General features: G+C 42.6%; 1 protein-coding gene across 7 annotated transcripts in view; it reads right to left on the reverse strand.

Moving 5' to 3' along the window:
- The window catches only part of FNDC3A (fibronectin type III domain containing 3A), a 313,016-nt gene that overhangs the window by 109,606 nt on the left and 191,304 nt on the right, over window positions 1-12,106 (reverse strand). For 6 of the 7 annotated variants that reach the window (XM_073662733.1, XM_073662747.1, XM_073662726.1 and 3 more), the window contains one exon: window positions 8,787-8,862. The exons of the other annotated variant lie outside the window; for it this stretch is intronic. In XM_073662733.1, the coding sequence (XP_073518834.1) occupies window positions 8,787-8,862 (76 nt within the window). The remainder of the gene's footprint in view (window positions 1-8,786; window positions 8,863-12,106) is intronic. 7 annotated transcript variants of the gene reach the window in all.

The raw sequence follows: 12,106 nt of genomic DNA on the forward strand, positions 1-12,106 counted from the left end.
AGTACATAAAAAGTAAAGCACAAATAAAAATCACTATTAGAATCATTTTTATCCAGAAAAAAAGCACAAATTCAAAAGAAGAATTGGGGTCATAATCTCAGCAAAAAAACAGTCCAATAAGCTAATTTGGAAATTATAATACTTTCTTCCCCTTAAGCATTGAAAATAAGACTCCATATACAACTGATCTATTAAAAGAGAATGTATAATCAGAAAATTACATCATTCAAACCACGATTTTTTTTGTGCTAGAAGTATTATCAAACATTTAAAAAAAAAATTTTAGATCACAATCTATTTTTTATATAAAAAAAATGATATTTTACAACTTTTACACTGATCCTTGGGGCCATTTTAGGCTCATACTTTTTGTTCTTTACAGAGACAAGGTTACAAATCACAGATAACCTCTCTATACACAGCTGATAACAGTATCCACCAATCACAATAAGTGATATAACAGATACTAAGCCCGTGCCTAAAAATTAAAATAAATAAATAAATTTCTACGGAATGTTAAAAGTTCTAATAAGTACATGATTTAAACAGCAGGTCATTTTTTTATAACACATTCCCTTTAATAAGGGTCAGTAAGCCCTTACTATATGGCTTGCAAAAGGAGCAAGCAGCAATAAACGTGTCCCAATAGGAAGGGGGCGCACTCAGGAGCAGCAGCAGTGCTGTGACGTGAAATCACAGTGATTAACAGAAAAAACAATTATATTATATTTACACACATACAAAAAAGACAGAACTAACTGTGCCATCATCATACAGGGAAGACGTCTGCCTACACTATCCATAGAAAAAAAGGGTTCACTGACCCTTAACCAACTCTAAAACCACATATATACTGTAGATATCAGTTTGCGGATACACTGTCATACAATGGCCTCTAACCACTATAAAGATGGAGGTACAGTTTAGATAATTTAGCAGAATGATGATGGCTGTAATCCAGACTACTTTCCTAAACATTCATGTTTGGCATTGTTCTCAATGGGGATAAGGGAATAAACTGGCCCTGGCACTTCTGGCAGCGGGTTGACTACCATGATAAAGAAAAAAATATTGCACATATTAAATCTGTGGTTCAGGCGACCTCTTGTGTAAATTAATTAATGGTTAATTTGTGCACCCTTTTCTGGGAAATTAAAAAAAAAAGTGTATGACAAAGGCAGTAATATAGAAGAGGCATGCACTCAATCCTAAAATTGTGCTCAAGAAATGGGCAAGGTCCTAGTAATCCAGACATTTGTAATTACAGAACATAAAAAATCTGGTATAATCGTAGATTACAGCTGGCGCCATAGATCCACAATTATATCATATACCTTTTGATACAGAGTCAACCAAATAGTTTTTTTTTTTCTCACAGATCATCTGTGACGGTTGTAATATCATCTGTCATTTTGTGGGAGTAAGTAAAACACATCAAAGCATTATATATAACCTACTGTTTTAGGTTTTGTTTTTTTGCCAGGATGACAAACTTCAGTATTGCAAAGGCAGCCAAGCAACATGTGCATGAGATTTCAGAAATCTAATTCATTCACTTTCTGGTACTGTAAAATGTTTTTTTTTTTTTTTTTGTTCATTCGTTTTTTATTTTTAGCACCAAAAACGCAACATGTGAACAAGACCCAAGTTAGCTGTTGGCCGACTGCGCAGTAAGTCAATAGTTTTTATTCCCTAACCCTATTAACCTTATACACATGTTCTCAGTTTGGCCAAATGTGGGCCCACATAGTCCTCCATACAGGATAATGGGCCCCACATAGTCCTCCATACAGGATAATGGGCCCCACATAGTCCTCCATACAGGATAATGGGCCCCACATAGTCCTCCATACAGGATAATGGGCCCCACATAGTCCTCCATACAGGATAATGGGCCCCACATAGTCCTCCATACAGGATAATGGGCCCCACATAGTCCTCCATACAGGATAATGGGCCCCACATAGTCCTCCATACAGGATAATGGGCCCCACATAGTCCTCCATACAGGATAATGGGCCCCACATAGTCCTCCATACAGGATAATGGGCCCCACATAGTCCTCCATACAGGATAATGGGCCCCACATAGTCCTCCATACAGGATAATGGGCCCCACATAGTCCTCCATACAGGATAATGGGCCCCACATAGTCCTCCATACAGGATAATGGGCCCCACATAGTCCTCCATACAGGATAATGGGCCCCACATAGTCCTCCATACAGGATAATGGGCCCCACATAGTCCTCCATACAGGATAATGGGCCCCACATAGTCCTCCATACAGGATAATGGGCCCCACATAGTCCTCCATACAGGATAATGGGCCCCACATAGTCCTCCATACAGGATAATGGGCCCCACATAGTCCTCCATACAGGATAATGGGCCCCACATAGTCCTCCATACAGGATAATGGGCCCCACATAGTCCTCCATACAGGATAATGGGCCCCACATAGTCCTCCATACAGGATAATGGGCCCCACATAGTCCTCCATACAGGATAATGGGCCCCACATAGTCCTCCATACAGGATAATGGGCCCCACATAGTCCTCCATACAGGATAATGGGCCCCACATAGTCCTCCATACAGGATAATGGGCCCCACATAGTCCTCCATACAGGATAATGGGCCCCACATAGTCCTCCATACAGGATAATGGGCCCCACATAGTCCTCCATACAGGATAATGGGCCCCACATAGTCCTCCATACAGGATAATGGGCCCCACATAGTCCTCCATACAGGATAATGGGCCCCACATAGTCCTCCATACAGGATAATGGGCCCCACATAGTCCTCCATACAGGATAATGGGCCCCACATAGTCCTCCATACAGGATAATGGGCCCCACATAGTCCTCCATACAGGATAATGGGCCCCACATAGTCCTTCATACAGGATAATGGGCCCCACATAGTCCTCCACACAGTATAATGGGCCCCACATAGTCCTCCACACAGTATAATGGGCCCCACATAGTCCTCCATACAGGATAATGGGCCCCACATAGTCCTCCATACAGAATAATGGCCCCACATAGTCCTCCATACAGGATAATGGGCCCCACATAGTCCTCCATACAGGATAATGGGCCCCACATAGTCCTCCATACAGGATAATGGGCCCCACATAATCCTCCATACAGGATAATGGGCCCCACATAATCCTCCATACAGGATAATGGGCCCCACATAATCCTCCATACAGGATAATGGGCCCCACATAGCCCTCCATACAGGATAATGGGCCCCACATAGTCCTCCATACAGGATAATGGGCCCCACATAGTCCTCCATACAGGATAATGGGCCCCACATAGTCCTCCATACAGGATAATGGACTCACAATCCTCCATATAGTATAATGGCAACACATAGGGGTGGTGGTTCTGGTGTCATGGGCCAAATATAATCACCCTGCGGGCCAGAGTTTGACATGTATGCATTATGGTCGGCAGATTTAGCCCCCCTCCTCCACCCAAAAAAAGAAATATTTTTAGGAATCTATGCCACCATTTATGAAAAAGGTTGAATATTTAACACCTCCACCTAAAGTAAATCTACAGGAGCCATAATATATCAGCACCGTTCTGTGGACGATCATTAAAGGACTCAACATGATGAAAAGATACATTTCCCAGCTCAATTAACCACTTCATCTAATACACAAGCAGTTTCCCTTCACACCCAGGTAATCTCAACAAAAAAATAAAAAAAATTGTATGACTGCAGAACCTCACTTTATGGAAAGAGCTGTAGTTAAAATGTGTCACCGCCTCTTCATATAAAGATGCTTTATTACGGTTCCAGGATTAATTACAATGACTCATCCTGATTTGCATGCAGTATTCTCTCCCTCCCCTTCCCGTCCCGGTTTTCTGGATGTGTGGCAATTTCCTCCTGGCCAAGAGCATCTATAGCATGGCTTTCCTTGTGATGTCAAGCAGCGACTAATGGCTGTCAGCAGAGGCTTGGGACTGTGCCCTGAGTGAGTCATCTCCATTCACGATGTGCGCAGAACACAGATTTTCATGAATGGGTTATTCAGCTACAAATGGTGCCCATTCATACGGCCCCGACTCCGCTCGCTAGGAGAGAGACGATATAGCTATTTCAGGACCACCACATAAGGAACGGGGGGAGGAACATTTCACATAACATTTCACATGTCTGACTGTGTATTCCCGCATATTAACCTTGATGCGTGTCATGCTACAATTCAGACCTACAAAAAGATTTGCTCCCACTAAATAGATTGTTTGCAGAATGTGGAATTCAGCATTTTAAGGAATTGAATAAATATCTGTGACATTAGAGGATCCATGTAAAGTCATGCGTGTTCAGACAGGATAATATTACTCAATACGGAGTGAAATCATTGTAGCACTGAGACGTATAATTATGTCCTAGAAAGCCTTCACTTTAGTGTTACACCGGGGACGAGGTGACCGCCGAGAACGCTGCTGGACAGATTGAAGGTGCTTTTCTCACCGTTGGATTATTTCTGGACTCTGATAAATATTTAATGTACAAGAAAAAAAAATTATATTCTATGCAAACATTTTAGAGGGGTTTTATAGCAGCAATGTCTAAACCCCGGGGGTCCAACCACCGTGACAATCACTAGAAGTGGCAAATTAGACCTGAAACAGGACTGCAAATAATTGCAGGTTCTCATGTTTTCTCATTAGTTTTATTGTTCTACTAAAAGTCCGTTTTCTGTCCTACAAGAGGTATTCTATGTAATAAGGCAAGTGGTGGCACGAGACTATTCACATACATCGCATTAAAATGGATAAAACTAAGCCCAAGGTTGACCTGCTTGTGATCTGTGGGTAGCTCATCTCTTCATGATATCCAGTTCACGAAAAGTCTGTGTGAACGCCTCCTTAGAGATACAACCATAAGGGGGAGTCGTAGGACGGACGAAGAAACCAACAGCCGCATAATTGTGCTAAAAATATTTTGTGGCAATTGTCGATCGTGGTGTGGAGTTTGGAAGACATCCGGAAAGTCACACCATCTGGCCCAACCCCAATGGCTTGCCCAAAGGCTGTGAATTTTCCCGTATGCAAAATATAAGGCTCGTTAAAAGAGTCACTATTGACTTTTAGGATTGCTACTTCCTATAGGTGGCACTAGAGTTCTAGTTCTCTTCCTCTCTAAAGAGACAATTTGCATATTTCCCAGAGGAGCATTGCCGCTTTAAAAGTCTTCTCACTTTACATGCTTAACATGTTACTCTCCGCAAGGAGAAATGTTACCCCTTGGATACCAGTCTGATGCCTCTCACCCAGCCAAACTCACACTTTGCCCTAACAAGGGGCAGTACCCTGAAACACAGTGTCTGCAAACTGAGTTTCTAGTTCCAGCATATATCCTAAGTCTTGTGATAAGGCTCGTTAAAGGGTCACTATTGACTTTTAGGATTGCTACTTCCTGTAGGTGGCACTAGAGTTCTGGTCCACTTCCTCTTAAGAGACAATTCCCATATGCAAAAAAAACAGTACGAGATTGATTTGGTGTTTCTGATCCAATTCATCAGACTTCGGTCACAGTGTTAGTTTTACTAGTTTTTCTCGTTTGGAAAAGCAAAAAACGATACAAGTTTCTCAAGCTTCTCCTATTAAACAGTCAGCACACAGATGGCATACAAGTGATGTCCAATTTTTTCCATGGATCCATAAACTTGCACTTTTTTCTTTGCTTGATAAAGGCCGTGTGAGGCCGAAATGTTGCCAACTTTCCTGTGTGTACACTGGTGTCAATAAAAATATTTTTGTGGAAAAAGATACCGAAGCCTTGGATTCTTGGAGTACGTGCAATTTTTACAATCTAGAGGAGGGGCTGTACCAAGTCTACCGGGATACACACTGGTGCATGGCATTCATCTTGTTTTGCCATGAACTTGCATTGGCGAGTTTGATCAGTAACTCGGGTCAAAATTGGACATTGTGTGCAGACCACTTGGTCCGCAAAAATCCTTGAACATGTGAACAGCCCCATAGACTTCAAAAGGTACAAGCAGCCGTGAAAAACTCATAAATAGATACCAATGTGAGACATGTAATGACTGACAGTCTGCTCTCCTGACATACATGTCTCACACTGCTAAAGCCCCTTTTATTTACTGGAAGCAGATTTTCAGTAAGATCTGTGTCCAGCCATAGATCTTAACAGCTCATTTACGCATTAATAAAACCATGGATTTCTCAGGAATAAGACATCGGATCGCAGATATCAAGGTATCATTTTATTCAGCTTCCGATCACCTGCATACCCATATAGACGGCTTAGGAGGGGTGATCCTATTCACAGATTCCCTTTAATATCAGGCCTGCAGAATAGGTTGGAACGATATGAACAATTGTAAATTTATTAAAATGAGACAAAGACGCTAAAACTCATAATCTAAAGAGGCTGTAGGTCAAAGGACAGCAGGAATATATCACTGGACGCAATAAGTGATGAAGCACATATTATATAGCAAGCACGGAGCCCTGTCCCCACTGCATACGTACCACACAAGCATCTGTAATGCAGAAGCTCCTCATTAAAAACAACAATTGAAGCATAATGAAAAAGAGCGGCATCGGAGCACAGTGCAGTGGTCATACGGATGCACTCTGCAGAATGATTAATGTAATGCTTTAGTAGCCATGTCTTCTCTGCCGACAGCTATTTATCATACTGTAACCCCTCCAGCTACTATTTAGACTTTTTTATTAAAATACATACCAGCTCTATAGTAACTCCACCAAGGAAGGGAGGTCGGAATAAATACAGCTTTATTATAAAGCGTCTCTTTCACAGAATAATGTGCAGGTTCGAAATGCAAACAGATGAAGCGATAGGAATATCTGCTGTATATCAATAGGAATGGTGGAATGTACACACATATACCTGTCCAGCTTCTTTTTACAGGAGTAATAAAGTGGAAAAAATGTATTCTGTAATAAGAGGGCACAAAGTAGAGGCGCGCAGAGCGTCCATTCATAAAAACATGCATAAAAGAAAGGAAGCTTATTAGCACAGAGTATTTCAGGAATGCTTGAATGAACATTGATATTCCAACATTAGATATTTTAATATAGAATTAAAATGTTGTTGTGCCCAGATTTTGTGATAGTTGATGAGCTGATCACTAGGGTGAGTGGGGGTCTGACTGCTAGGACATGAAACATGGGGGTAGAAATGCCTCGTCCCCCACCGGAATAGAGCATGCGCACTGTCTGCCAATCCAAGTCTATGGGACGTACGGTATGTCTGAGACACATATCATGATCAGAGCATGGTCCAAGTCCCAGCTAGCGAGTCTCCTGCGCTTATTAGCTTAGGTAAGTAGTCTGCTCCCACTGAGTTCTGGTGTAAAAATAATAAAAAAAAAAAAAAAAAAAAAAAATCCTTATACTCACCTGTCTGAAGATGTCCCCCACTGTAATCCATCTGACTGCTCACGCCAAGGAGCCGGGGAGAATAACTCGCTGCAGCGACCGGTGTCCTGTCACCCACTGAGCTCAGCACAGCTCCAGGGCCCACTCGCTCCAGCCAGTCATTCTCCCTGGCTCCTCGGCATGAGCGGTCAGGTGGATTAGAGTGGGGGACCTCTTCGGACAGGTGAATATAAGGATATTTTTATTTTATTCTTATTTTTATACCAGGACACAGCAGGAGCAGAATACTATTCTCATCATTGACCCTTGCTCACGCCGATCGCAGCGGATGTCATTCGTGTGTCATCACTGTGCACGTATGCGGGACGTTTTGCGGCCCGTGCTGCAATAAAAAAAAACAGATATGTAAACACACTGACATGTGCACAGACCCATTCATTTGAATGGGTCTACGTGTGTCAGTGTCTCCGGTACGTGTGGAAACGGACACCACGCGTACTCAAAACACTGACATCTGAAAGACGCCTTAGGAGTATACTCATGTAAAAGTAAACAACTAAAACTATAATCCATGAGTTAGTTTGCTCTAAAATGAAAAAAAATCCTTTCATGGGATTTTATATAAACATCCATTATTAACAACTTTGCTGTCAGACTCCTACATTCCTGCTCTGTACATAATGGGGGACATGAATGAAAAATGTTCTAAGCAGAATGATGGTTCAAGGAACACAACAGCATCTTCCTTTAGAAATAAAGCAGGCTGCATATCTTATATATTATATACAGATAGTATAGTGAGCAATGCAGGAAGCCACCTCAAACAACTAGGCCCTGATTCATTAAGAACGGCAATATTCTCTGTGGTCTTGATGAGGAAGGGGCGGTGTTGGAATCAGACGCTCCTAATTCCTCTTAATTATGAGCGCCTGCCCAGTTTCGTGCATCCCTGTGCACCTCGTCACAAATCTTACTCCATTCGGGACTGGAGTAAGATGTCTGGAGTAAGAATGTCATAGATTGTCATGAATTAGATGAGTTGTGGCTTCACCCATGGCCTATCTCTGACCATTTTGGCAGAGATGAGAGAAGCTGGTGGGAAAACTCCAAAAGTAGCAAAAATATTCACAAGTCTGAGTTGTGCAACACATTTAACACTTTTCAAAGCAAATTACACCAGAAGTCTGGTAAAATAGATTTAATGATTCAGGAACATAGTCTTGTAGACACCTGGAAGGAACTGGGGTGAGGTACTGCTAAATTGAGGGGGCTCATGCCTGGTTTCCACATCCAACAGAGCAGGAAAGGAAACGTTTGGATAAATAAATGAGAAAACATGAAAAAAAATTCTATTTTATCTAATGATTCAGCAAAGCTCTGACCTGTGATGCACTGAAACTGTCCATCTTCTCTTCTTATTGTAAATGCTTCCCCTGGGTTGACCTGGACCAAAATAACCTGCAAGAAAACAAGACAAAGGATAAATAACAATGAATATAAAAAATAATAAAGCTGCGCAGCACAAATACTGTTCCTTTTATCAGTATCCACGGTTCTGTGTAGCTATAAAAAAAATTTGCAATACAAATAATGTTGCAGCTGAAATTACAATTTATATTAACCTGAGCAGTTACATAAAGATGAAGAAACTCAAGGATGTAATCGTAAGATTGCTGCGAGCAAACAACCCGGATGAAGGTTGTCTAATGTGTATTTTTTTGGATTTACATGGAAGTCAAAAGTCAAATCACTGTCTCCTCATCTGTCCCATAGTCACAGCAGTGTGTCATAGCCTTTTTCCTTTCTATTAGTCACTGCAGTTTCCCTCTCTCACAAGTACAGTACAGCAGTGTCTTCCCTATAGTCACTGCAGTTTCCATCTCTCACAAGTACAGTATAGCAGTGTCTTCCCTATAGTCACTGCAGTTTCCCTCTCACACAAGTACAGTACAGCAGTGTCTTCCCTATAGTCACTGCAGTTTCCATCTCTCACAAGTACAGTATAGCAGTGTCTTCCCTATAGTCACTGCAGTTTCCCTCTCACACAAGTACAGTACAGCAGTGTCTTCCCTATAGTCACTGCAGTTTCCATCTCTCACAAGTACAGTATAGCAGTGTCTTCCCTATAGTCACTGCAGTTTCCCTCTCACACAAGTACAGTACAGCAGTGTCTTCCCTATAGTCACTGCAGTTTCCATCTCTCACAAGTACAGTATAGCAGTGTCTTCCCTATAGTCACTGCAGTTTCCCTCTCACACAAGTACAGTACAGCAGTGTCTTCCCTATAGTCACTGCAGTTTCCATCTCTCACAAGTACAGTATAGCAGTGTCTTCCCTATAGTCACTGCAGTTTCCCTCTCTCACAAGTACAGTACAGCAGTGTCTTCCCTATAGTCACAGCAGTTTCCCTCTCTCACAAGTACAGTACAGCAGTGTCTTCCCTATGGTCACAGCAGTTTCCCTCTCTCACAAGTACAGTACAGCAGTGTCTTCCCTATAGTCACTGCAGTTTCCCTCTCACACAAGTACAGTACAGCAGTGTCTTCCCTATAGTCACTGTAGTTTCCCTCAAAAGTACAGTACAGCAGTGTCTTCCCTATATTCACTGCAGTTTCCCTCTCACAAGTACAGTACAGCAGTGTCTTCCCTATAGTCACTGCAGTTTCCCTCTCAAAAGTACAGTACAGCAGTGTCTTCCCTATATTCACTGCAGTTTCCCTCTCACAAGTACAGTATAGCAGTGTCTTCCCTATAGTCACTGCAGTTTCCCTCTCTCACAAGTACAGTACAGCAGTGTCTTCCCTATAGTCACAGCAGTTTCCCTCTCTCACAAGTACAGTACAGCAGTGTCTTCCCTATGGTCACAGCAGTTTCCCTCTCTCACAAGTACAGTACAGCAGTGTCTTCCCTATAGTAACTGCAGTTTCCCTCTCACACAAGTACAGTACAGCAGTGTCTTCCCTATAGTCACTGTAGTTTCCCTCTCAAAAGTACAGTACAGCAGTGTCTTCCCTATAGTCACTGCAGTTTCCCTCTCACAAGTACAGTACAGCAGTGTCTTCCCTATAGTCACAGCAGTTTCCCTCTCTCACAAGTACAGTACAGCAGTGTCTTCCCTATGGTCACAGCAGTTTCCCTCTCTCACAAGTACAGTACAGCAGTGTCTTCCCTATAGTAACTGCAGTTTCCCTCTCACACAAGTACAGTACAGCAGTGTCTTCCCTATAGTCACTGTAGTTTCCCTCTCAAAAGTACAGTACAGCAGTGTCTTCCCTATAGTCACTGCAGTTTCCCTCTCACAAGTACAGTACAGCAGTGTCTTCCCTATAGTCACTGCAGTTTCCCTCTCTCACAAGTACAGTACAGCAGTGTCTTCCCTATAGTCACTGCAGTTTCCCTCTCTCACAAGTACAGTATAGCAGTGTCTTCCCTAAAGTCACTGCAGTTTCCCTCTCACAAGTACAGTATAGCAGTGTCTTCCCTATAGTCACTGTAGTTTCCCTCACACAAGTACAGTACAGCAGTGTCTTCCCTATAGTCACTGCAGTTTCCCTCTCACAAGTACAGTACAGCAGTGTCTTCCCTATAGTCACTGCAGTTTCCCTCTCTCACAAGTACAGTATAGCAGTGTCTTCCTTATAGTCACTGCAGTTTCCCTCTCTCACAAGTACAGTACAGCAGTGTCTTCCCTATAGTCACTGCAGTTTCCCTCTCTCACAAGTACAGTACAGCAGTGTCTTCCCTATAGTCACTGTAGTTTCCCTCACACAAGTACAGTACAGCAGTGTCTTCCCTATAGTCACTGCAGTTTCCCTCTCACAAGTACAGTATAGCAGTGTCTTCCCTATAGTCACTGTAGTTTCCCTCTCACAAGTACAGTACAGCAGTGTCTTCCCTATAGTCACTGCAGTTTCCCTCTCACAAGTACAGTACAGCAGTGTCTTCCCTATAGTCACTGCAGTTTCCCTCTGTCACAAGTACAGTATAGCAGTGTCTTCCCTATAGTCACTGTAGTTTCCCTCTCTCACAAGTACAGTACAGCAGTGTCTTCCCTATAGTCACTGTAGTTTCCCTCACACAAGTACAGTATAGCAGTGTCTTCCCTATAGTCACTGCAGTTTCCCTCTCACACAAGTACAGTATAGCAGTGTCTTCCCTATAGTCACTGTAGTTTCCCTCTCTCACAAGTACAGTACAGCAGTGTCTTCCCTATAGTCACTGTAGTTTCCCTCACACAAGTACAGTATAGCAGTGTCTTCCCTATAGTAACTGCAGTTTCCCTCTGTCACAAGTACAGTATAGCAGTGTCTTCCCTATAGACACTGTAGTTTCCCTCTCTCACAAGTACAGTACAGCAGTGTCTTCCCTATAGTCACTGTAGTTTCCCTCACACAAGTACAGTACAGCAGTGTCTTCCCTATAGTCACTGCAGTTTCCCTCTCACACAAGTACAGTATAGCAGTGTCTTCCCTAGTCACTGCAGTTTCCCTCTCTCACAAGTACAGTACAGCAGTGTCTTCCCTAAAGTCACTGCAGTTTCCCTCTCACAAGTACAGTATAGCAGTGTCTTCCCTATAGTCACTGTAGTTTCCCTCACACAAGTACAGTACAGCAGTGTCTTCCCTATAGTCACTGCAGTTTCCCTCTCACAAGTACAGTACAGCAGTGTCTTCCCTATAGTCACTGTAGTTTCCCTCTCTCA

Source organism: Phyllobates terribilis, unplaced genomic scaffold (assembly GCF_046119375.1).
Source record: "Phyllobates terribilis strain yellow unplaced genomic scaffold, ASM4611937v1 Scaffold_2__4_contigs__length_985480577, whole genome shotgun sequence".
NCBI lineage: Eukaryota > Metazoa > Chordata > Amphibia > Anura > Dendrobatidae > Phyllobates > Phyllobates terribilis.